This window comes from Neoarius graeffei, chromosome 28 (assembly GCF_027579695.1).
Source record: "Neoarius graeffei isolate fNeoGra1 chromosome 28, fNeoGra1.pri, whole genome shotgun sequence".
Lineage (NCBI taxonomy): Eukaryota > Metazoa > Chordata > Actinopteri > Siluriformes > Ariidae > Neoarius > Neoarius graeffei.
This window is the reverse complement of record NC_083596.1, coordinates 52,859,687-52,886,856: the sequence shown is the minus strand read 5'-3', so window position 1 is coordinate 52,886,856 and position 27,170 is coordinate 52,859,687. Positions and strand designations below refer to the sequence as shown.

Below are 27,170 nucleotides of genomic sequence, written 5' to 3'. Positions count from 1 at the left end.
CCGAGCCGTCACCCATTCGCCCCGCTGTAAGGGCTCTAATGCCGGAGTTGGGGGATTACTAACTCCATTTAGGGCGTCCAGACTTTCCCTAACAGAAACTACACTGTTCTCACACTCACTAACCTGCTCTAAAGCCTGGACACGCGCTTCTAGCACTGTAATCTTCTCCGTCAGAGAGCTAACTAATCTGCACTTATCACAAGTAAAGCTAATAGAGCTATCGCTAGTGACGGAGGAAGAATGACTAAACATCCTGCACTCAGCACACTGAACAGGCTGAAGGTGTGCCATGATGAAAAGATTCACGTACCTTAAATGAAGATCTGATGATATTAAAGCAGATCAGATGGCCTCTGCTTGTGGACTTTACACAGGAGAGAAAAAGAAAGCTTCTGGTCTCGGCGTTCTTCCGAAAAAAGAAAGAGAAAAAAAAAGAGAAAAAACCGGGAAAAAAAACGGAAAAAGGAAAGCGAAAGTGAAAAGTACAAAAATGAAAGCGACAGTACCTACATAACTACATAATTTTTATATATCAGGGATGAAAGTCTTCTGGATTTTCCTGGAAATCCAGATATTTGACAAAACTCTTGAAAATCTTTGGTTTTCCGAATGGAGAAATTTATTTTTCGGATTTTTCACGTTCCTAGACGCGGCGTAATACTTCGCATCGTCCTTGCATGGGCGCGGTCCTTAAATAGCCCAAACATAGTTCATTGATTAGACAGGTGTTCTTTGTTAACAGCACGCGTGCTGGAGCTTGTTAGGCGCGCCTTCAGGTGCACGAGCTAAGGCACGCAGGACTGACACCGTTCTGCGTAAGCACAACACAATCGCACTAGAAAGCATGTTCAAGCTGCCAGTGTAGCTGCAGTCTTTTTAGTTGCAAATTACAAGTGTTTCCTTGTGTTAATAATTTGCCATGTCGAAACAAGCAAAACTTTCCTCCTTCTTTTGACGTGAAGAGAGGTAAGCAATTTATTATATATATTTTTTTCTATCAAAGTTGCATTTTGTGGCTTCGAAGCTAAGTTTTAGTGCCGTTTCTAGAACACATCATCAAGAAACCATGGAAGAAACAGCGATAATGGAAGAGCCGGTTTCTAAGCCGCCTAAAACTAGCAGTGGTAATTATTTTTTGTTACATAATGCACTCAGGCTGCCAGTCAGTGTGTGGACCCCCCCCGAAAAATCCTAGCTACGCTCCTGATTTACATGAGAAATTTGGTATTCATTGGTGTGTTTACAGACAATACGAACTAATGTAAACAATTGGCTTCAACTCGCATAAATATGAATTGGAAATTTTTTGTTTACTTTAGCTTCTGCAAACGCACAACTCTGCTAAAAGATTGATAAACGAGGATCAACGTCCCCAACATTGAAACCTGAAAGCTTTAGAAACTCTAACAGACCTTTACTTTTTAACAGCACTGTTTTGGGATTTTGCTGAGTTTACCTTCAACTGTCTGATTTTTTTTCAAAGTAATGAACTGTGTAGCGGGAAAATCACCGCATTTTCTAAATGCACTCCTGAAAATTACTCATTAACCAGGGGAATTAAATTTGATATTTTTGACATGTTAATCATTAATGTACATGAAAGAAAAAGGCTTAAAAGTTAACTTGTTTTAGTGAAAATAAGTACTAACATGCACGAGAATGCAGGGTTTTGCATGTTTATTAAAATATTTTCAGGGGACATTGCCCCCCATCTTAGTTTGACTTTCAAAAGTTCAGGTTTTTTTTTTTTCTTTGCTCCACTTTCATCTCGTATGTATGTATGTATGTACAGTGGGGCAAAAAAGTATTTAGTCAGCCACCAATTGTGCAAGTTCTCCCACTTAAAAAGATGAGAGAGGCCTGTAATTTTCATCATAGGTACACTTCAACGATGAGAGACAGAATGGGGGGAAAGAATCCAGGAAATCACATTGTAGGATTTTTAATGAATTAATTGGTAAATTCCTCGGTAAAATAAGTATTTGGTCACCTACAAACAAGTAAGATTTCTGGCTCTCGCAGACCTGTAACAACTTCTTTAAGAGGCTCCTCTGTCCTCCACTCGTTACCTGTATTAATGGCACCTGTTTGAACTCGTTATCAGTATAAAAGACACCTGTCCACAACCTCAAACAGTCACACTCCAAACTCCACTATGGCCAAGACCAAAGAGCTGTCAAAGGACACCAGAAACAAAATTGTAGACCTGCACCAGGCTGGGAAGACTGAATCTGCAATAGGTAAGCAGCTTGGTGTGAAGAAATCAACTGTGGGAGCAATTATTAGAAAATGGAAGACATACAAGACCACTGATAATCTCCCTCGATCTGGGGCTCCACGCAAGATCTCACCCCGTGGGGTCAAAATGATCACAAGAACGGTGAGCAAAAATCCCAGAACCACACGGGGGGACCTAGTGAATGACCTGCAGAGAGCTGGGACCAAAGTAACAAAGGCTACCATCAGTAACACACTACGCCGCCAGGGACTCAAATCCTGCAGTGCCAGACGTGTCCCCCTGCTTAAGCCAGTACATGTCCAGGCCCGTCTGAAGTTTGCTAGAGAGCATTTGGATGATCCAGAAGAGGATTGGGAGAATGTCATATGGTCAGATGAAACCAAAATAGAACTTTTTGGTAAAAACTCAACTTGTCGTGTTTGGAGGAGAAAGAATGCTGAGTTGCATCCAAAGAACACCATACCTACTGTGAAGCATGGGGGTGGAAACATCATGCTTTGGGGCTGTTTTTCTGCAAAGGGACCAGGACGACTGATCTGTGTAAAGGAAAGAATGAATGGGGCCATGTATCGTGAGATTTTGAGTGAAAACCTCCTTCCATCAGCAAGGGCATTGAAGATGAAACGTGGCTGGGTCTTTCAGCATGACAATGATCCCAAACACACCGCCCGGGCAACGAAGGAGTGGCTTCGTAAGAAGCATTTCAAGGTCCTGGAGTGGCCTAGCCAGTCTCCAGAGCTCAACCCCATAGAAAATCTTTGGAGGGAGTTGAAAGTCTGTGTTGCCCAGCGACAGCCCCAAAACATCACTGCTCTAGAGGAGATCTGCATGGAGGAATGGGCCAAAATACCAGCAACAGTGTGTGAAAACCTTGTGAAGACTTACAGAAAACATTTGACCTCTGTCATTGCCAACAAAGGGTATATAACAAAGTATTGAGATGAACTTTTGTTATTGACCAAGTACTTATTTTCCACCATAATTTGCAAATAAATTCTTTAAAAATCAGACAATGTGATTTCCTGGATTTTTTTTTTTTCTCATTTTGTCTCTCATAATTGAAGTGTACCTATGATGAAAATTACAGGCGCCTCTCATCTTTTTAAGTGGGGGAACTTGCACAATTGGTGACTGACTAAATACTTTTTTGCCCCACTGTATGTGTGGCAGTTTGTAGGAGTGGGAGGAGCACAGAAGACGGCAGGCCAGAACTGAGTTTCGTAACTCTTTATTTTGACACTTTTCAGTTGTCTCTTGCACACTCTCGTACACACACAGACACGCGCGCACACATCAGGTGTCTGGTTGGGGAGAGAGCTCCTCCTCTGCTCTCGCTCTCTCCTTAAATAGGGCGCGGTCACTGGGGAAGACACACAAACACATTAATCAACATCAGGTGCAGTGATTCTGCCACTTACCTTCCCTGACTCCGCCCTCCGGTCACAGACCGACGCTTGACCACTCCCCCGCTACCACATACCCCCACTGCCCGACTCAGGCCGGGCGGCCGTTCGGCCTGCAGCCGACTCCCCCCCGACGGGAGAGGAAGTCCGCCACGACCATCTGCGCCCCCGGCCTGTGGATCACCTTGAAGTTAAAGGGTTGGCGTGCCAGATACCAACTGGTGATCCGCGCGTTGGCATCCTTCATGTGGTGGAGCCACTGGAGGGGCGCTTGGTCCGAACAGAGGGTGAAAGGGCATCCCAGCAGGTAGTACTGGAGGGCAAGGACCTCCCACTTGATTGCCGGGCACTCTTTTTCAATGGTGCTGTAGTGCCCCTCATGCACTGACAGCTTCCTACTGATGTACAGCACTGGGCGGTCCTCCACCTCCTGGGACAAAACAGCCCCCAGCCCTCTGTCCGACACATCCATCTGTAACATAAAGGGGAGAGAAAAGTCAGGGGAGTGTAACAGTGGCCCCCCACACAGTGCAGCCTTCACCTCAGAGAAAGCCCACTGGCATTGCTCCATCCACTGGACCGGATCTGGTGCCCCCTTTTTAGTGAGATCAGTCAGCGGGCCGGTGACGTCTGAATAATTAGGTATAAACCTACGATAGTAGCCAGCCAGTCCCAGGAACTGTCTCACCCCCTTTTTGGTCTTAGGTCTCGGGCAGGCCACAATTGCTGCTATCTTGTTAATTTGGGGACGCACCTGCCTGTTGCCCAAGTGGAAGCCCAGATACTGTACTTCCACCCACCCAATTGCACACTTCTTCGGGTTGGCTGTGAGACCCGCTCGCCTCAGCGACCTAAGGATGGCCCTCAGATGTTGTAGGTGCCGCGGCCAGTCATTACTATAGATAATGATGTCATCTAAGTATGTGGCCGCGTGGGGGCGGAGGACCCTATCCATCAACCGCTGGAACGTAGCGGGCGCCCCAAACAGCCCAAAAGGAAGTGTGACAAACTGGTGTAAGCCAAACGGTGTGGAAAAGGCCGTTTTTTTTTTTCTCGGGATAATGGAGTCAAGGGGATCTGCCAATAACCCTTTTTCAAATCCAGTGTCGAGTAAAAGCGAGCCGTGCCTAGTTGATCGAGCAACTCATCAATACGAGGCATTGGGTACATGTCGAATTTAGACACCGTGTTGACTTTTCTGTAGTCTACACAGAACCGGACCGACCCGTCGGCCTTGGGTACCAAGACCACCGGGCTGTTCCAGTCACTGTGGGACTCCTCGATGATGCCCATTTCGAGCATGGCCTCGAGTTCTTCCCGAACCACTTTTTTCTTGTGTTCGGGTAGCCGGTAAGGGCGGCTGCGCACTACCACCCCCGGGGGCGTCTCAATGTGGTGCTCTATGAGGTCGGTGCGGCCGGGCAGGGGCGAGAACACATCCGAAAATTCGGTCCGCAACTGGGCGACCGCCGTGAGTTGGGTCGGGGAGAGATGGTCTCTACAGGGGACCGGAGAGGTACGCAATGCCAAAGTTCCCTTTTGAACCTCTGGCCCTAGCTCCGCCTTCTCCGGAACCACTGACACCAACGCCATGGAGACCTCCTCGTTCCAGAGTTTGAGTAGATTGAGGTGGTAAATCTGTAGCGCCCCACCCCTGTCCGTTCGCCTCACCTCATAGTCGACGTCCCCGGCTCGCCGTGTGACCTCAAAGGGTCCTTGCCACTTGGCGATTAATTTGGAGCTCGATGTGGGCAACAGTACAAGTACTTTATCTCCCGGTGCAAACTCCCTAAGGTACGTACCCCTGTCGTACAGGCGGGTTTGCCGTTCTTGAGCCTGCCGCAAATTCTCCTGGGTTAGGTGGGTGAGTGTGTGGAGTTTTACGCACAGGTCAATAACGTATTGAATCTCATTTTTACTTGAAGGTCCCGCCTCCCAGTTTTCTCGCAGCGCGTCTAAAATGCCACGCGGCTTACGCCCATATAACAATTCGAATGGGGAGAACCCTGTGGAGGCTTGTGGGACCTCTTGCACTGCAAATAACAAGGGTTCGAGCCATTTATCCCAATTACGTGCGTCCTCGCTTGCAAATTTCTTAATTATATTTTTGAGGGTGCGATTGATTCGTTCGACTAAACCGTCCGTTTGTGGATGATAAACGCTGGTGTGGATCAGCTTAATTCCTAATAACCCATACAGTTCGTTCAGTGTTCGTGACATAAACGAGGTGCCTTGAGCAGTCAGAATCTCTTTGGGGATTCCAACTCGGGAGATGATGCGGAAGAGCGCTTCCGCAATACTGCGTGCTGAGATATTGCAAAGAGGCACTGCTTCCAGGTATCGTGTTGCATAGTCCACTAGAACTAATATAAAGCGGTACCCTCGTTTTAACCGATCTAATGGCCCGACGAGATCCATCCCAATCCTTTCGAACAGGGTCTCGATTAATGGGAGAGGGCGCAAAGGCGCTTTTGGAATGACCGCTGGATTTACTAACTGGCATTCATGGCATGCCGTACACCACTTATGGACATCACCGCGAATTCCTGGCCAATAGAACCGGGCCATTATTCGGGCTAGTGTTTTATCCTGCCCTAAGTGTCCAGCCATGGGATTAAAGTGAGCCGCCTGGAATACCAATTCCCGGCGGCTTTTTGGAATCAAAAGCTGCGTGATTTTGTTCTTTAGTCTGAGTGTCCTTTGTCACTCGGTATAATCTATCCTTCATAATTGAGAAGTAGGGGAAGGACGGGGTGGCGTTTGGCTGGAGCGTTTGACCATCGATTACTCTTACTTGGTCAAACGCATGCCGTAGAGTCTCGTCTCGCGACTGCTCTAATGGAAAATCCGCAAGGGATTCCCCAATAGAAGGAGGAGGAGCCTGCGGCTCATCACTCTGACGCGGAGATGACATAGATGGCTCTGTGACGGCTGCTCCCGCCAATGCGACACCAGGACCTCCCCCTGCGGAACTACGGCAGGACCCACTCTTCACTAAATGACTCATTAATTCCCCAAATTCCGGCCAATCAGTCCCCAAAATTATCGAGTGGGTAAGGCAAGGATTAACCGCCACCTTTACTCTTAAATTTTTCCCCTCGAAAAAGAATGTGGACTGACACTAAAGGGTAGTTGTGAACATCCCCGTGCGCACACACCTTCACCAATCGTGCTCCCCCCAGTGCCTCGTTTTGCACCAGGCTTTGGTGGATTGAGGTCTGATTACAGCTGGAGTCCACCAACGCCTGATATGTATCCCCTTGGACACTCACTGGTATGCGATACGCTCCAGCCCGATTGAGGGCGGCTCCTGGCGCGTTGGGGATCCGAACCACTGCTGCCCACCTCCTTTGCCGAGCACTGTTGTTGGAAGTGGCCCGGCTCGCCGCAGCGCGAGTCTGAGTGTCCTGTGTCACTCGGTATAATCTATCCTTCATAATTGAGAAGTAGGGGAAGGACGGGGTGGCGTTTGGCTGGAGCGTTTGACCATCGATTACTCTCACTTGGTCAAACGCATGCCGTAGAGTCTCGTCTCGCGACTGCTCTAATGGAAAATCCGCAAGGAATTCCCCAATAGAAGGAGGAGGAGCCTGCGGCTCATCACTCTGACGCGGAGATGACATAGATGGCTCTGTGATGGCTGCTCCCGCCAATGCGACACCAGGACCTCCGCCTGCGGAACTACGGCAGGACCCACTCTTCACTAAATGACTCATTAATTCCCCAAATTCCGGCCAATCAGTCCCCAAAATTATCGAGTGGGTAAGGCAAGGATTAACCGCCACCTTTACTCCTAAATTTTTCCCCTCGAAAAAGAATGCGGACTGACACTAAAGGGTAGTTGTGAACATCCCCGTGCGCGCACACCTTCACCAATCGTGCTCCCCCCAGTGCCTCGTTTTGCACCAGGCTTTGGTGGATTGAGGTCTGATTACAGCTGGAGTCCACCAACGCCTGATATGTATCCCCTTGGACACTCACTGGTATGCGATACGCTCCAGCCCGATTGAGGGCGGCTCCTGGCGCATTGGGGATCCGAACCACTGCCGCCCACCTCCTTTGCCGAGCACTGTTGTTGGAAGTGGCCCGGCTCACCGCAGCGCCAGCAAACCGGCCCGGGCTTCCTCTCTGCACTGGCGCTCTGGGGCTCACTCACCTGAGGGGGGGGAGAGACAAACACCGAAGGGAGAAATGGGAGGGCGCCGCGGGTGCAGCGGGTCGGCTGGAGTGGCGCCGGCCCCCGCCTCCGCTGTGGGGGAACGGGGGCGAAGACGAGACACAGGAGGGGAGAGAGAGAGAGAGAGAGGGAAAAAGAGGTTGTCTGCTGTCCTGCCGTCGGGACAGCTGCCAAATGGTCCTTCGCCAGCTTGATGGCCTGATCCAGCGACGCTGGGCGGTGGCACTGGACCCACTCTGCGGTTCCTGCTGGTAGGCGAGCGATGAACTGCTCCAGTACCACCTGATCGATGATTGATTCCCTCGGCGTCGCGGTTGTTGGCCCTCAACCACTGCCAGCAGGCGTCCTGGAGTTGCTGGCCAAACGCGAACGGCCAGCCGACTTCCTCCAAGCGCGGAAGCGCTGTCGCTGCTGTTCAGGGGTACGCCCCACATGCTGGAGGACGGCCCGGCTAAGGTCCGCATAGACCAGTCAGCGGGGAGCTGTAGCGCGGCCAGCTGCGCCTCGCCCGCTAGCAGGGGGAGGAGGCGCGCCGCGCGCTGTTCCACCGGCCAGCCCGAGGCCTCTGCTACCTGCTTGAAGAGTGTGAGGAAGGCCTCGGGGTCGTCATGCGGGCCCATCTTTGTTAGGTTGGGGGGGAGGGCCTGCAGCGGTGGAGGTGCCGGACCCCGCCGACGCGAGGAGGTGCCGGAACACCTGTCGATCTTCCTGCTGTGCCAGCACCAGGGCCTCGAACCGTTGCTCTTGCTCCTTCCGGAGGGCGACTAGCGCCTGGTGCTGGCTCTGCTGGGCCGTGGCGAGGGCGTGGACCAGGTCAGTGAAAGGGGAGGACTCCATGGGGCTGTTCTTCTGTGCTCCAGTCCTGGGTTTCAGCACCACTGTGGCAGTTTGTAGGAGTGGGAGGAGCACAGAAGACGGCAGGCCAGAACTGAGTTTCGTAAAACTTTTTATTTTGACACTTTTCAGTTGTCTCTTGCACACTCTTGTACACACACAGACACGCGCACACACATCAGGTGTCTGGTTGGGGAGAGAGCTCCTCCTCTGCTCTCTCCTTAAATAGGGCGCGGTCACTGGGGAAGACACACAAACACACATTAATCAACATCAGGTGCAGTGATTCTGCCACTTACCTTCCCTGACTCCGCCCTCCGGTCACAGACCGACGCTTGACCACGCCCCCGCTGTCACAGTATGTAATAACAATGCCTCAAGCCCGATACGGACATCATACATTAAATATAGATAAAAGAGAATAAGCCAGTTCATCAATTAGTTTCGTCTCTCTCTTTTTTCCTCTCTTCACGTGTCATCTTTCCTTTTTCTCCTTATTAGAGAGCTCTCTGTCCTCATCTGTTTTGCGGCTAACGCACGCGATTAGCTCCTGCCATGCTGGTCTGTCAGCCACTGCATCACTCCACGAATCTAATACACCACCACGCTTTAGGATGTCCTTCAAAGTGTCTTTATATCTCAGAAGAGGGTGACCGACTGTTAAGATTGCGCTGCGTGCTGTTCAGATGCGTTACCAGGAGATCTCCGAGGACAAGAAGAGAGCGAACCACATGAGTTAAATCAATCTGGTTTATTCTCGGCGTGTCCTGACACACAGCTGCGTCAGGGCGTTTATATACACTTCATAGGGAGTATCAGCAGTGGAAAGTTATGGAATGTGTTTTGCACACTCAGTATCAAGGTCACACAGGAGTTATGCACAGTTCAACAAGATGTTTCACACAAAAACATAGACAAAATCAGAATATGAAACAGGAACAGAACACATGAAAAGTACAAAATGTACAGAGCAGCACGTATTATCTCTGGCCTAAAGTTAACCCTAAACTGCTACACTACACGACAGTCACCCTTGGGCCGCGCATTTACAAGAGTAGGTTTAGGAGTATTCAGGATTATATTCTTACAATCCCCTCTTTAATACTCTGACGCAAGCCCAGAGTATTATTCACACCCCAGTCTTGGCCGACAACCTTACCTCTGGGTCTGTATTGTCTGTCAGGAAAACCTTAGTTTGAGTATACGAGGGCCACAGGCTGAGCCATGTCATATTAACCTTAGAGTAGTTAGATGGGGCTATTCGGACCGGAAAAGGATCGCTGCTGTCATGGGGTAACAAAGAACACACATAACAAGGTATACTCATATTCATTGATGTTTTTACAGTGAAGTTTATATATTTCCAAAACTCGTTATCCCTTGGGTCCCGGTGTATTGCTTGTGCGGGTAACCCTGCCCCAAGCGTTGAGATCAGCACGATGATGAAGAAAGTCATACTGGTCACTGACTTTGTTCTCTAATGCTCACAGGGTGCAGACGGCGAAAAATATCACAGGCTCCCGTGCTTTTCAGACTCTTCAGCCCAGAACTTTGCAAGACTCACCAACCATCCCCTCTTTGTAGATCAGCCGAAACTGGATTGCTCCAGATGCTGGAAGGGGATCCCTGAAAAGGCCGTCAGCTATTGTCACAGCAACTTTCTGAAACACAAAAATCTGTTAAGCATCAACAATATAGATTTCTATTACATTGGAGCCTTCTTTATTCTGCTGGCATGGATCCACTGTGGAAAAAGGTCCGTTAGCACAGCCGTGCGAGTTACAGCGAGTACATCGGTGGGCCCACTGTAGGGTGACTCCTCCATGGGAGCGTTTAGTTTAGCGAATCTCTTTACTAAAACTCTGTCCCCTACCTCAAAGGGGTGAGTGTGTGCCTCTGGAATGGGAGGCTTTTTGGAATTTACTCTCGCCCAATACTCATCCAGCACCCGCATGAGACCCACCGCGTACTCGCTGAGATGTACTTCAAGATCACCCGTTCCTATAACCTGCATGCCTCTACGCCAAGGGACAGGAAAGGGGCGTCCCATGACGAGCTCGTACGGAGATAAATTGTCGAGAGCGACCTGAGCAGTCATGCGCATATCAGCGAGGACCAACGGTAAAACTTGGACCCAATTTTTCGTGCCTGCGTCTTGCATAGCCTTACGCAACTTACCCTTAATTGTTCTATTCGCGCGCTCCACAATGCCAGAGGACTGTGGATGGTATGGGATATGAAAACGCCAATTGATCTTGAGGTCTTTACATAGCTCCTGCGTTACCTTAGAGGTGAACGGCGTTCCCTTATCAGAGTCAATTCCTACCGGAAGACCGTAACGTGGGATAATTTCCTGTGTAAGTTTGTTCACTGCTGTTCGGGCGTTCTCTTTGCTACACGGGAAAGCCTCAATCCACCGTGAAAATTTGTCAATCATGACCAAAAGGTATTTGAACGGGCCCTGCTTTGGCATGTGAGTGAAGTCGATCTGCCATTCTTGGAAAGGCGTGTCGGGTATGGGAAGGTGCTGATGTACCGCGCCTGGTTTAGATAGATTATTCTGGGCGCACGTTAAACACTTGTCCAGAATGTTGTGTGCGTCTGTGTGCAAATTATTGATGCAGAATGTTCTGTTCATATCCTCCACTATCCCTCTTCGGCCGCGATGAGTGGGACCATGGAACTCGCGGACGAGAAAGGGAGTACAGTGACGAGGTAAACAAAGACGGCCCTGTGCGTCAAGCAAAACGCCACTCTTCTCTGTCGCGCCCTGGGCGTCCCAGAACTGTGTATCTGCCACAGAGGCCGAGGCCTGGATAGAAATGAGATCTATGTCAGGTAAGACAGCGCTAACCATGCGATCAGTAGAAACTAAAGCGCAATTAAAGCCTGGAGGCAGGACACCGGATGCGGCTGCAGCTTTAGCGACTCGATCAGCGAATGAATTGCCCTTTACTTCAAATGAGTCCCCTCTTGTGTGCGCGCGTGTCTTAACAATGGCCAACGTGCACGGAAGGAGACAGGCGGTGATTAAATCAGTAACAAGTGAAGAATGAGAAATGGGCTTACCGTCGGCTGTCGTAAACCCCCGAGACGCCCAAATGCGGCCGAAGTCGTGCGCCACGCCGAAAGCGTAGCGTGAGTCGGTGTAAATAGTAACGTCTGTGTCTTGAGCCAAAATACATGCGCGAGTCAAAGCATAGAGCTCCGCAGCCTGAGCAGAAGAAAAAGGCAAAGAATGAGCTTCAACAATTTCATCAGGGAGGCGACAAACAGAGTAACCACACAGGAACACACCATCCGCAGGGCGGGAACAGGAACCATCCACAAAAAGAGAATCGCCTGTGGAAAGAGGGGTGGAGTGTAAGTCTGGGCGGATGCTAGTCTCAAAAACGATATTAGAAAGACAGTCATGTGAGTCAAACGCAACATCGTCATCCTGTGAGTTAAGAAGACGCTGAAGAGCGTGGGCGACAGAATCAAACGACGAGGAGGGCTTAACAGTGAGATGCTCTGTGGCCAAAAGAATAAACTCATAGCCAGAGCGACGCTGAGCAGACAAATGCTGAGTGCTAAGATTCCGCAGAATGTACACGACGTCATGTGAAGTGTGTAAAATGAGCGGATGCGACAAAACAAGTTTTTCAGCGTCCGTGACCATGAGAGCACACGCAGCAACAGCCCTAAGACAGCCAGGAAGCCCTTGTGCCACAGCGTCAAGAGTTTTAGACAGAAACGCGCAAGGTCGCATGCCCCCCCCGTGCTCCTGAGCCAGCACCCCAGAGGCGGTCCCCTTCTGATTGCACACATACAGGTGAAACGGCAAACGATAGTTCGGCAGCCCGAGAGCAGGGGCGGAGCACAAAGCTTGCTTCAGAGCCTTGAAGGCCGTTAGCATGTCCTCAGTCCAGACCAGGGGCTGAGTCAAAGGATCTGAGTGACTTATAGCTGAACGCAAACACTTGTCATAGATTGAACAGTCAGGGATCCATTGACGACAGTAATTGATGAGGCCCAGAAATGCCATGAGAGCGTGCTTGGTTGCAGGTACCTGAGTGTCCATAATGACTTGAACGCGTTCCGGGCTAAGCCTCCTGGAACCCTGGGAGAGGTCATGTCCCAAGTAGCGAACAGTTGTGAGGCAAAACTGCAACTTCGTGCGGGAGACCTTGAAACCCTTCTGCGCCAGGAGTGTGAGGAGAGACAATGTGGCGGCAGCACAAGCGTCTTGATCCTCCGCCGTTACCAGAAGATCATCCGCGTACTGGAGCACCGTGGAGCCCCGGGGAAGACAGAGATCAGCCAGCGCGTCCCGCAATACGGCAGTGAAGACCGCCGGTGAGTCAATGAAACCCTGTGGCAACCGCGTCCACGTGTATTGTCTTCCCCTGTGTGTGAAAGCAAACAGGGGCTGAGTCTCATGGCCCACAGGAACACTGAAAAAGGCAGAGCACAAATCAATCACAGAGAAATAAGCATGGTCACACGGAATAGAAGACATAAGAGAAGGAACGTCAGGGACCACTGGAGCCACGGGAACGATGAGTTCATTTATTTTACGTAGATCTTGAGTGAGGCGCCATGTGCCATCCGGTTTTGGGACCGGGTTCACTGGGGTGTTATACGGGCTGACACAAGGAACCACGACACCTTGCTGCAAAAGAGATTGTAGAATATTGTCAATACCATCGAGCTTACTAGGAGACAGAGGGTATTGTTTAACATAAACAGGTGTAGAGTGTTTAATAACAGCTTCATACGGAGAGCAGCTCACAGAGCCCACATCGTCCTTATGATCCGCCCACAGGGTGTTAGGAAGAGCAGAGAGAACAGGGGAAAGAGCTTGGGACGTACAAGCAGCGTTCAGAATGTTATGTGGCAGCACAGAACTGGATAGAGCAAAAACATCAGGCGGAGCACCGTCCGGAGTATCAACAATCATGTGTGAGCCGCTAAAGGAGATCGAGAGTCCGAGAAGACTCATGAGGTCGCGACCTAAAAGATTAAAAGGGCACTCTGGCATAAAAATGAAAGAGTGTGAAAAACGCAGTGAAGGGTCCAGAGTGCAGATGACAGGTAAGGGTGGTGTACAACTAGAGTCAAAAGGAACCCCTTCTATCCCCACAGAGCTAACAAACCGTGTAGATAAAGGACCCTCATAATCCCTCCCTACTGAGGACATAGTGGCCCCAGTATCAAGTATAAACGGATACTCCCTTCCTGCCAAACACAGAGGCACAAGAGGGAGCTCCGCGTTACGAGGAGAGCTAAAAGAGAGATTTAACATGGCAACGGCTGTGGATTCCGTACCCTGGGGGCAGCCCTATAGCGGGGCGTGATAGCGCTGGTCCTGTCCGTTATTCTGCCGATAGCCCTTAGGTCCGGGATTCTGGCCTTGCAACACATCCCCTAATTCTCCCGTCCTACTCTGCTCATCCCTCCGCCGCGCATAGCATTCCCTCATCCAGTGGCCCTCCTTTCCACAATAGTGGCACCTGCCTGTTTTCTTCCGGTTCCCACCCGACCATGTGCGAGGCCCGGTGCGTGTTTTGTCATTATTATGACGATACGACCCGGGGCCCTGTGGGGCCACAGATAAACATGCTTTATTAGTCTTACAATCTAACAACCCATCACTTTCCATTGTCCTCAACCGTTCACCCGCTTGGCGAAGGACCAAATGAGTCCTATCGCTCAAGTGATGTTTCAAAACGTTCTGAACCTCAGGGCGGCAGTTAGATAAAAAGGTGGACAGGAACATTGGATTGGGTTGAGTCATGTCCAATTCTAACCCACCCAGGTGCTGCCAAACTTCACCAAAACGTTTCCAAAAGGCCGACGTCACTTCTGACTTTTCCTGTTTACAGTTAGTAACCTGCGACAGATCACGGTTCGCTTGTTTCATAGCCAGTAAATACCTAGTTAACTGCTCACGCAGGAGCTGCAAAGCATTCGGTGTGTCCCTCCAAAAAAATGTCGACACGGTGCGCTGACGCGGACGGCCACCTTCCTGAGCCGGAGCTATTTCTTCCTTTATATTCATAGCGACGTCATTTCTAGGTTGCAACACATCGACTATTTCAAGCAAACGCTCCTCATCATATAATCTGTGTCAACTGATGAGGTGTTCAAGTGTGCGAGCTGATCTGAACAGAGCTGCCAGACATACACATACAGAGGGCTTCCAAACCCATACTGCACACCGCACATTTCACTTACTTCAATAGTTAGTCCATCTGGAGTGGATGTGAGATTTACTTCTAATTTGCACATTAAATCATGTGCTAACAAATTTACTGGACATGTATATGAGATGAGGAATGAGTGGGACGTAACTATTCCTCCCTCGCTTTTACATGGGAGGTTAACTGAGAAAGTTTTGGTTTTGGAATAGCCTTTAAAACAGGTCTCGGGGTGTAAACACCCTTTGATTTATCCCATACCTTCTTCATGTCAAACCATTTCTCATACCCTGCGCGCATATAAGGGCGGTCCCAATCCGGATCGCCTAAGCTTTCATAAATCATACGGTGCGCTGAAGCAAGAAAGCCTGGATTAAACGTCCCATCACGGGGATACGATGGAATCTGAGGATTTGCCTCCGTCCACCCAGCCAAATTGTCCAGCCACGGCGTAACGTAATAGCCTAAACCACACTTATTCATCCATTCCGCCGGGGTGTCTGTGACCTCAGGTTTAGGATACGAGCCCCCCATCGTACAGTAAAGCAAACGGATCTGAACAGAAACAAACAGCAGATATTTATCTAAATTTCTATAGCACGCTCTTCCTGGACTCGAACCAGGGAAAACAAAGCCCTCCTTAGGGCACTACACAAATTTCTATAGCGCGCTCTTCCTGGACTCGAACCAGGGAAAACAAAGCCCTCCTTAGGGCACTACGGAACTACTTCCAACCAGGTAGTCAATCAAACATGTCTTACCTGATTGAGAGTATCACGTCGGGGTCACCAAATTGTTAAGATTGCGCTGCGTGCTGTTCAGATGCGTTACCAGGAGATCTCCGAGGACAAGAAGAGAGCGAACCACATGAGTTAAATCAATCTGGTTTATTCTCGGCGTGTCCTGACACACAGCTGCGTCAGGGCGTTTATATACACTTCATAGGGAGTATCAGCAGTGGAAAGTTATGGAATGTGTTTTGCACACTCAGTATCAAGGTCACACAGGAGTTATGCACAGTTCAACAAGATGTTTCACACAAAAACATAGACAAAATCAGAATATGAAACAGGAACAGAACACATGAAAAGTACAAAATGTACAGAGCAGCACGTATTATCTCTGGCCTAAAGTTAACCCTAAACTGCTACACTACACGACAGTCACCCTTGGGCCGCGCATTTACAAGAGTAGGTTTAGGAGTATTCAGGATTATATTCTTACACCGACTCTCCTGGAGCCCTCTTCCAGAACACCATAGAGAAGTGTCTTCGCCGGCCGCTCGTCTGGCATGCATGATACCTGACCCATCCAACGAAGCCTGTTCCGGATGAGAATGATCTCGATATCTGGTGTTGGCGTGATTCAGTACTTTGTCATTTGTAACGTAGTGGTCCCATTTGAGTTCGAGTATAGATCTCAAATGTCGTTGTTGGACAGTCCTGAGAAGCGTGATGTGCTGACAATATATTGTCCAGGTCTTACTTCTGTACATCATTAGTGGGATGACACACTGATTGTATACCTTGAGCTTTGTTGCAACAGTCAGGTCTCTACAGTTGAAAACCCTGTCCCTTAGCCTTCCCAATGCACATGGGGCAGCCTGAACGCGTGCAGTAATTTCTACGTCTAACTTGCAATCTTTGGTGACGTAACTACCAAGATATTTGAAGCGGTCTACTCTCCAACTTGTGTCCATCATTGTAGAAATCAACCTGTTCACCTACACTCATGCTTTCTGTCTTCTTGATGTTTATCCGTAGGCCTATTTTCTTTGACAAATTGCTGTAGGCAGACAACAAAAGCGCGCGCACGTGTGTGTGTGTGTGTGTGTGTGTGTGTGTGTGTATAAAATAAATAAATTACACAGTGTATATGGGTCTGTCTCAGAAACTGGGTACTGTGGGGGTTCCCCACTAAATATGCTCAGTCAAAAAGCTATACGGTTTTGAATGGTGATGTTGGTTTTAATATGAAATAAAATGATGAAAGAAATAATACAGATAAAACTAAATCTTTGATGTGAATACTCTTCAGAATTTGGCAAAAATTCTGCAAATTTGTGGAAAAATTGTGGCTTGATCTGGGGCATAATAAATGGTTGACTACATCGCATTCCCTTAAAAATGTTGTAGTCCACTGAAAAGTCTACAGTTATCACTAATTGTATTTTAAGTTGTAACTTTATACGTCTAAGGATTGGTGCGCTCACAGAATAATCATAACCGTAATAAAACATCATGCAAAATATTTGATCACCGTTGTAACTCCATTTTCCACAAACCCAAAACCAATACGATCGTGTGTTTTGATCTAAACGGAAAGCCTCAGGGTCGAGGTCACGACCTCACCAAAAGTAGTAACTTAAAATCACTACGCCATATAAACATTTAGTTATAAATCTGCAATTTTGTTTTTTAAAATGAAAGCTGAAAGTTAGGTATAGAATATGTTTCTTACAGAATATGTTACGATGGTAGCTGGTCTTGTATGAATTTCTGAGCTATAAAATGAGTTGTGGTCTATTTTTTACCGTAGCGTGTTTTGTGTGCGGGGAAGGACACACATTAACAATTTACATGTGTAGAATGGAATTTTCCACTCCAGCAGTTAGAAGTTGATCGTGCTTCCATTTGCGGTCTTTGTTACGCGAGTGATCTGTTCGGACGTTATCACTGAAAAGGTGAGTTTTGACAGTTTTATTTTGTTTTAGTCTTGCAGTATAAGGCAATAGAATGTTTCTTTTTCATCTTACTTTCATATTTCGTAGTGTTTGCGTATTTTTGGCCAATATTTTGCAACCATGGTAAATTTAGATCGAACTTTTGATAGAATCTACGGCCAGTCATTTTGCCCCGCCCCCGCCTCGCGCTCCGTCCGGTGCGGTAGTGATGTCCCGTTGCTCGCGCGCCGCAGCAGAGACCCGCGCGACCTTCAGCCGGTACAGTCGCTGTTCTTTTACCACCGCCGTTATTCTCATCTTTCCGGTGTGTTCTTGATTTTTCCATTGTGTCCTATTTTGCCATATCAAATACCCAAACTGTGTCATATTATTCATATTTAAGTGAATAATCAATTCAGTCATCATAACCTGGCATTTTTAACCCAAGCAATCAAAAAGAGGAAATTTATTCAATATTTTCACTCATCTGTGAAGGAGGGGCTTTAATTCTTCATGATGTTATTTTATATGTAAATCAATTTTACACAAGCATTTGAATTGTAATTAAAAAAATTTTCCACAGTGGAGGCCAGATAAAGCAAGATGCTATCTTTATTCTTATTAAACATGACAAAAGAAACATTGAGTGTTCGGTAAATGCAAAAAAAAAGTAAAATTAGAAACATTTTTTGACCATAATGTCCCAAATGAGAGAGCAGTTTCTGAGATAAACCCATATATAGATATATATTACACACACGTACGTGTGTGTGTGTGTGTGTGTGTGTAAGTGTAAAAAATGAGTCAGTGCCTAAAAGCCGAGCTCCTGATGAGTTTCTGAGCAAAATATTTAAAGGGCACAAAATCACCCTGAATAGAATAATAACATTAGAGCATATGAACCATCCAATTGTGTCATATTGTGTTTTTCACCTCAATAAATCACTGCATTGTCTTTTGACAGTGAGACCAATAATGAGATTCACATCGCAGTTAGGATACGTACAGTGCCTTGCAAAAGTATTCATCCCCCTTGGTGTTTGTCCTGTTTTATGGCGTTACAAGCTGGAATTAAAATGGATTTTTGGGGGGTTAGCACCATTTGATTTACACAACATACCTATAACTTTTTTAAAGGTGCACTTTTTTTTTAAAAATTGTGACAAAAAATAATTAAGATGAAAAAACAAACCTGGAGTGTGCATAAGTACCCCCCCCCCCCCCCCCCCCCCCCCCAAAAAAAAAAGTCAACACTTTGCTACAGTTACAGCTGCAAGTCTCTTGGGGCATCAAGTCAAGTCAAGTTTATTTGTTTCGCGCTTTTAACAATAAACATTGTCACAAAGCAGCTTTACAGAATTTGAACAACTTAAAATATGAGCTAATTTTATCCCTAATCTATCCCCAATGAGCACGCCAGTGGCGACGGTGGCAAGGAAAAACTCCCTCAGACGACATGAGGAAGAAACCTCGAGAGGAACCAGACTCAAAAGGGAACTCATCCCCATCCGGGCAACAACCGACAACATGACTATAACATTAGCAGTTTTAACATGAAGTCAGTTTCGTTGATGCTATAAACCCCCACCTACGGAAACCCGAGTGCAAAACCGTTCACAACAACTGCAGTCCTAAAGTTAGCAAATCAACTGGAGTCCCCAGCCACAAAAGCACCACTGCAAGAGTCCAGAGCGTCCTCCAGGCACAACCCCCAACTGTCCACATGGGGCCGCCCTCCACAGGATCGATGTGATGAGACTCCAACCAGACACAGGGCACCAGGATGGATCAGGCAGGTCCGAGGAGCAGAAGAGGTTCAGCATCTCGATCCCAGGACCGACATGTAACTCAGAGGGACAGATTTTTTTTTTTTTGGGGGGGGGAGTCACAAATAGGAGTCATTCAGGATTCAGCCATGTTTTTGCTCCGTGTCATGGCTGAATCCTGAATGACTCCTATTTGTATAAATAGGGCACTACATAGGCAGCAGTGGTAGTTTATTTTTCCCTGCCATGGAAGCGCACTTGTATACTGAGGAGGAAAGCAATTTGCATTACAGCCGTGAGGCGGCTTTTCTCGGTTTTCCCTTTCGGGCGCTCTCGTTTTCTGTTAGAATTTGGTAAAGAAAAAAATAAATAAATATTATTTACCAGCTTACCGGGTCCATGAACATAAATCTGACAGCTGACAAGGTCGGGATATAAACGAATCGAATACAAACCACCCGCCGGGACTCCTACTTATGCGGCTCCAGCTTATCCTTGAAGCTGGAGCCGCAACTGGATGAAGCCGGCAGCGCGCAGTGATAAGAAGGGAGAGAAAATAGCACCAAGCGATTTCGAGGTCTGACTTTTCATTTGACAACGGTTTTGTGATGCAAATATATCACTCTTTTGAACACATACTGTTTTGAGATGAAAAACGTTTTACTTTCGTGACCCCAACAAACTTGCCGGACTACTTTGGTCTGGACCAAAACTGGACAAGAACTGGACTCACAGGATGCTGTCAGGGGTAAGGTCAGTGTGTTTGCACGACACTATCGATGGGGATGCCATACAGATTCATGTCAAAAATCCCGAACTATCCCTTTAAATGTTTCCCTTTAAACCACTCCAGTGTAGCTTTAGCAGTATGTTTAGGGTCATTGTCCTGCTGGAATGTGAACCTTCGTCCCAGACTCAAACCTCTGGCCGACTCAAACAGGTTTTCCTCCAGAATTGCCCTGTATTTAGTGCCATCCATCTGTCCTTCAGTCCTGACCAGCTTTCCTGTCCCTGCAGATGAAAAACATCCCCACAGCATGATGCTGCCACCACCATGCTTCACTGTAGGAATGGTGTTCTCAGGGTGTTGGGTTTGTGCCACACATGGCGTTTCCCATGATGGCCAAAAAGATTAATTTTAGTCTCATTTGACCAGAGAATCTTCTTCCAGGGCGGCACGGTGGTGTAGTGGTTAGCGCTGTCGCCTCACAGCAAGAAGGTCCTGGGTTCGAGCCCCGTGGGCGGCGAGGGCCTTTCTGTGCGGAGTTTGCATGTTCTCCCCGTGTCCGCGTGGGTTTCCTCCGGGTGCTCCGGTTTCCCCCACAGTCCAAAGACATGCAGGTTAGGTTAACTGGTGACTCTAAATTGAGCGTAGGTGTGAATGTGAGTGTGAATGGTTGTCTGTGTCTATGTGTCAGCCCTGTGATGACCTGGCGACTTGTCCAGGGTGAACCCCGCCTTTCGCCCGTAGTCAGCTGGGATAGGATCCAGCTCGCCTGCGACCCTGTAGAACAGGATAAAGCGGCTACAGATAATGAGATGAGATGATCTTCCATGTGTTTGAGGAGTCTGCCACATGCTGTTGGGCAAACCCCCAAACGTGTTTTCTTTAAGCAGTGACTTTTTTCTTTTTCCTGGCCACGCTTCCATAAAGCCCCGCCCACTCTGTGGAGTGTACGGCTTAAAGTGGTCCTATGGACAGATGCTCCCATCTCCGTTGTGGATCTTTGCAGCTCCTTCAGTGTTATCTTTGGTGTCTTTGTTGCATCTCTGATTAATGCCCTCCTTGCCTGGTCTGTGAGTTTTGGTGGGCGGGGCCTTCTCTTGTCAGGTTTGTAGTGATGCCATATTCTTTCCATTTTGCTATAATGAATTCAATGGAGCTCCGTGGGATATTCAAAGTTTGGGATATTTTTTATAACCCAACCCTGATCTATACTTCTCCACAACTTTGTCTCTGACCTGTTTGGAGGCTCCTTGGTTTTCATGTTGCTTGTTTAATAGTGTTGCAGAGTCAGGGTCCTTCCAGAACAGGTTGATTTATTCAGACATCATGTGACACTTTGATTGCACACATGTGGATCTTAATCAACTAATTATGTGACTTATGAAGTGAATTGGTTGGAGCAGCTCTTATTTAGGGGTTTCAAATGAAAGGGGGTGAATACTTGTGCACACTCCAGATTTCTTTTTTTTTCCATCTTTACTTATTGTTTGTGTCACAAGAACGCGATCAAGCTCCGTCAGCGTGCGTTCGAAGAACAAAACTGGGCAATATGGCGAACACTTCGCAACAAAGTTCAAAGGACAATCAAAAGGGCCAAAAGCGAGTTCTACCGCAACAGAGTCAAGAAGCTGAAGAAGCAGAATCCCAGTGCTTGGTATAAGGAGCTTAAAGTCCTCACTGGCACGCAGAGGAGGAGGAGAGGAGAGATGGCGGTACGAGTGCAAGGTGTACCTGATGACCTCAGTGACATCGCAAATATCATCAACAAAAAGTTCACCGACATCATGACATCCCTGCCACCTCTCGATGTCACCAAGCTACCAGCATTTCTTCCATCACACGTTCCCCCCACAGTCCATCCATGGGAGGTGTACAACAAACTGTTACAAGTGAAGGTGAAGAAATCTCCTGGACCGGATGGAATCAATGGCGCGTTACTGAAAGAGTTTGCCTACGAATTCAGTACACCCATTGCCAATATTTTCAACGCCTCTCTACACGAAGGCAAAGTGCCACAGGAATGGAAGAAGGCCGTTGTAGTTCCACTTCCTAAGTCCCACCCACCAAGCATTGATCAGTTACGTCCAGTGTCATTGACTTCCCTTATCGCCAAGGTATGTGAGGGCTTCATCGCTTCTTGGATACTGTAGGACATAGAGAGCAGCATATCTCCCAGTCAATTTGGGTGTCTGAAAGGTCGTTCGACGACGCATTGTCTTGTTAGTTTGGCGAATCATCTTTTTAAGTCAGCAGACAAGCGTGGAACAAGCAGCACGTGGGTACTGACGGACTTCAGTAAGGCTTTTGACCTTGTTGATCACACCACAGCTATATGTCACCTTCTAGAGCTTGGAGTCCGACCGGAAATAGTACCATGGATTGCCAGTTTTCACACTGACTGGAGTCAGAAAACCAGATACCAGGGAGCTCTCTCACAAGTGAAACATCTTACCTGTGGCCTGGCGCAGGGTACGAAGCTCGGCCCTATTGTCTTTATTGCCCATGTCAGTAGGATTGCTGATAACATGAGGGCTCAGTCGTGGGGATATGTTGATGACTTAAACCTTGTTGAAGCAAGATTTATAGCTCACCCATCCAACCTGCAGGATGATCTTAACAACCTCTCTACGTGGACTGAAACCAACAAAATGAAACAACCCAGGAAAGTGTAAAGCCATGCAGGTCTGCTTTTGTCCAGAACCCACCTCCATCCCCTGTTCTCACTACTGGCGGCCATGAACTTGAGGTCGTCAGTATTGCCAAATGCCTAGGAGTAACCTTTCAGTCAGACCTGAAGTGGGGCACGCACGTCACAGAAATGACTAATAAAGGGAAGCAGAGGCTGTACCTCCTATGTAGGCTGAGGCAGTTTCAGTTACCCACACAGGACCTGCTTACAGTCTACACGTTTCGTACGGCCGGTCCTGGAGTATGCAACACCCCTGTGGCATCCAGGCTTAACGAACAGCCAACGGATGAAGATAGAGAACATCCAAGTGCGTGCAACTAAGGTCATCCTTGGCAACAACTTTCACAGTTACTCTACAGCCTGTGAAGCTCTACGACTACAAAAACTCGAGGACCGACGTGTTACGCTGTGTCTGAAGTTTGCCCAGAAACTGTACAAGTCTGAACAGTACAAACATTGGTTTCCACGACTGCGGGGAGAGATAAGTGGCAGGGAAACTAGACAGAACAAAAAACTTGATCAGTTGCCAGTTCGCACTGTACGGTACTCTAAAAGTCCACTTCCTTACCTTGTCCAACTTTTTGAATAGCACATTGTAATCGGAACGGCCAACCATGATGTTTTACTGTTTGTGCATATATATTCGTATGTTTTTGTGTGTGTGTGTGTGTGTATGTATATATATATATATATATTCGTTTGTGATTTTAACTCTAAGTATGTTTGACTCGTCAATGTACCTTTTATTCAATGTACAGAACATGTAATTCAGCTCTTGGGCTGCCAAATGTTCTTTGAATAAAACCCATTTACAAACACCAAGGGGGATGAATACTTTTATGCACTGTATTTATTCCTTTCTTTGCCGCCACGTGCCCTGCGCCAGAAACAACTCCACCGCATTTATTATGGTGTGACTCTGCTGGGTGCCTGGGGGACAGCAGTGAACCAGCGCTTTCACTTTACATCACTACTGTAGAGTTACCGTCCGATGTCATCGCACATAAGAACTAATCGATATCGATCCACAGTAGGTTTAGATTATCTACAACTGAGGGAAGATGCTCATCATTGCTATTGAACTGTACAATAATTATGTTTACAGGAGTGTGCAGAGTCAGAAATCGTTCAGGTAAAAAAAGCAGACAATGCAAAGATGTACCGCCCGCTATGAAAAAACCAGGAGGAGACAAAACTTTTGGGGGAAAAAACCTGGAAAACATCCTCCTTGCCCGAATGCAGCGTATGAGCTCTGAGGGTTTGAGCTGCGATCTTTATATTTCAAACTTCATGTCAAACAGTCGGTTGGTTAAAACTGGCAAGTGGACCAATAAAACTGTTTTAACTGATTTTTTTTAATATGAAACTATCATGAATATTTTCTGTAGTGTGTTCGTAAATAATCCCGCGTTATTTTTTAATAACTGGATGGTGCTGGATGATGACCCATCTATCTTGGGTAAATAAGAATACAGATTTTGTTGTCTGGTGGTCAAGTGTTTGAGATAGTTACCTTGCGCTTGTGATCGGATTCCCTGTGGGAGTACATGTTTGTCATGTGTCATATGGTCCAAGCCATCAATAATCAGGTCAGTGTATTTCTGTAAATATGAGGCTCCTTGATGAATGAGTAGGGGTGTACAAACTTTTGACTGGTACTGTATGTGTGTATATTTTTAAAATTTAAACTGAAACAGATGATTTACAAATTGTGTGTGCGCGTGCGTGCAGCTGACGGAGCTGAAGGCTGATTTTCAGTATCAGGAGTCAAACATGCGGCTGAAGATGAACAACATGGAGAAAGCTCACAAAGAGGCCATGGAGCAACAACAGGTAATATATTAATTAATATTATACATACACACACCGGAGACATTCACCATCTGACCAGCTTTTATTTCTTTGTGTGCACAACGTGTCCCTTCCTGTCTCTCTGTATCTGTCTGTCTTCACATCTTTTGTTAATGTTTTGTTTATTTTTCTTTCTTGGTGCCTGTCTGTCTGACTTCCCATGTCTGGCTGCCGGTCTCTGACCTGTCTGTCTGTCTGTCTGTGACCTCTTTGTCTGTAGGGAAAGAACAGGGAGTTGATGAAACAGGTTGCTGCTCTCTCGAAAGGAAAGAAGCTCGACCGCACCAGCAGTTCTCTCTTGTTACCATGACAGTGACCTCACCCACACATGCCTGTGTGTCATCACTGTGAGGAAGCTGAGGCCGTATGACACCCCCCCCCCCCCCCCCCCAAAAAAATGCTGCCTGTCTGTCTCTAAATTGGTATTCATTTGTCTGTCTCATTCCCTGTCCCTCTCTTGCGCGCTCTCTCCCTGCACCCATCTCATGTCTGTCTCCCTGTCCACCCTTTTGTCCTGAGCCTGTGTTTGGTCATGTATCTCTCTTTATCCATCTCTGGTTCTTCTGTCCCTCTCCTGATGATGTCACATACGCAGCCCTGCCCCAATCATGTGACTCTGAGCTGAGGGGCTGTGCTATGGACAAACAATGGCTGCCAGGCACACCGACCCGATAGAATGCACACACCATATGTCTGTCTGCAGAGAGTAACTGTACAGCTGACTGTCTCTCTGCCTGTGCATGGGTGGGCTTTTAATCACAATAATGACGAGGATTTTATTCTGTGTGAAAGAGAATTACTGTTCATATTATAGGAATATCTCTCTCTCTCTCTCTCTCTGTATGTCTCGAAGTCTTTGTACTGTGACACTTTTTTGTATTTTTTATTTTGTCCTCCAGAGTGTGGACATTTCAGGAACAATAAATCTTAAACTCTTCTGTTTGTGTGTGAATATCCTTCTGTGACAATTTCAACTAAATAAGAAGCATTTATTTGTCACATGTGCATTGCAGTGAAAACGTCCTCTGCATTTAACCCATGTGAAGCAGTGAGCATGCGTGCGCACACAGAGCAGTGGGCAGCCATGCTACAGCACCCAGGGAGCAGCTGGGGATTTGGGGCCTCACTCAAGGGCACTTCAGCCCAAGACCACCCCATATTAACCTAACCACATGTCTTTGGACTGTGGAGGAAACTGGCGCACCCAGAGGAAACCCATGCAGGGGGAGAACATGCAAACTCCACACAGAAAGGCCCTTATAAGCCACTGGGCTTGAACCCAGAACCACCTTCTTGAGTAAGGCACCTGACCCCCAACTGCTCCCCAGGCTACTCTGGGTATGTTGTGTTTCTCTGGATAAGAGCGTCTGCTAAATGCCTGTAATGTAAATTCTGTTATTTATATGGCACTTTTAACAATGGACATTGTCACAAAGCAGCTTTACAGAAATCTGTACAAAAGATGAAATTTAAATGTATCCTTATACTCATGTTAGACCATCTCAGACACCGACAGTAAAATTACATCTTGCCGTTTGGTAAAGGCACTAAATCTGATCTAAATCTGATCTTCTGTAACTCTGAGATTCACTTCTGGGCTTATATTGCTATCTTCACACTTTCATCTGAGTTTATTTAGGTTTAGCGTGTTGAACTGGTAAATATTATTAGTTTTATTATTGTTTTCTCTGTTTTTATTTTTTCTGTTCACAAGTTTATTCATCACCTATGGTCATGAGCTTTGGGTAATGACCGAAAGAACAAGGTCGCGGATACAAGCGGCTGAAATGAGTTTCCTTCGCAGGGTGGCTGGGCGCTCCCTTAGAGAAGGGTGAGGAGCTCGGAGTAGAGCCGCTGCTCCTCCACATCGAGAGGAATCAGCTGAGGTGGCTCAGGCATCTCTTTCGGATGCCTCCTGGACGCCTCCCTGGGGAGGTGTTCCAGGCATGTCCCCCCGGGAGGAGGCCCCGGGGAAGACCCAGGACACGCTGGAGGGACTATGTCTCTCGGCTGGCCTGGGAACGCCTGAGCGTTCTTCCCGAGGTGTCTGGGGAGAGGGAAGTTTGGGCTTCCATGCTCAGACTGCTGCCCCCGCGACCCGGCCCGGATAAGCGGAACAAGATGAGATGAGGTGAGTTTATTCCTTGTCGGTTCCTCAGTGAACAGTACCATGCCGTGTCCTCGCTGCTCCACTGGGGGCGCTGCAGCTTCTCCGGCCCCACACTCCAAATTTTAAATTATCATAACGCGAGTGATTGGGTCCAGCTTGACCCTAACAGGTTCCCGTAGCGTTTTTACGACATTGGGTTGCTGGCGCGTTGCATGCTGGGATATCGCTCCCTGAGAGGAAAGGTAAGGCTCGGGTTCGCTTGTCTTTAAGCGGTGCTGGGGGTGCTGGGGGTTGTGGCCGCGGCTCCGCGGATGTGTTGAGTTTGATCCCGTCACTCGGGGGTTCACACCGCGGGCCCGGCAGGAAGCGGCTGCGTGTCCGGGTGTTGTTTTGCGGTGTGAGGGAAGCGGCGCAGGGGCAGCGCAGCCGTTAGCTTGGGTGCTAATGAGATTGAAGGCTGGGCAAAGCGAGGAATTAAAGTGAATGTTAATGATTTCACACGGGAATGTTTAACTCCTCCCGACCGCAGC

The 27,170-nt window shown here is 47.7% G+C and overlaps 2 protein-coding genes across 5 annotated transcripts in view; both read left to right on the top strand.

The window, feature by feature from the left end:
* fam76b (family with sequence similarity 76 member B) overlaps nt 1–25,468 on the top strand; it is a 44,372-nt gene extending 18,904 nt beyond the window's left edge. For both annotated transcript variants that reach the window (XM_060912223.1, XM_060912222.1), the window contains 2 exons: nt 24,411–24,512; nt 24,751–25,468. In XM_060912223.1, the coding sequence (XP_060768206.1) occupies nt 24,411–24,512; nt 24,751–24,840 (192 nt within the window). In that variant the 3' untranslated portion in view covers nt 24,841–25,468. The remainder of the gene's footprint in view (nt 1–24,410; nt 24,513–24,750) is intronic.
* A 1,353-nt stretch (nt 25,469–26,821) lies between these two features.
* cwc15 (CWC15 spliceosome associated protein homolog) overlaps nt 26,822–27,170 on the top strand; it is a 56,078-nt gene continuing 55,729 nt past the window's right edge. The window contains exon 1 of one of the 3 annotated variants that reach the window (XM_060913180.1): nt 26,822–26,882. The gene's annotated coding sequence lies outside the window, so the exon portion shown is untranslated. The other 2 variants (XM_060913181.1, XM_060913179.1) reach the window with 2 other exon arrangements.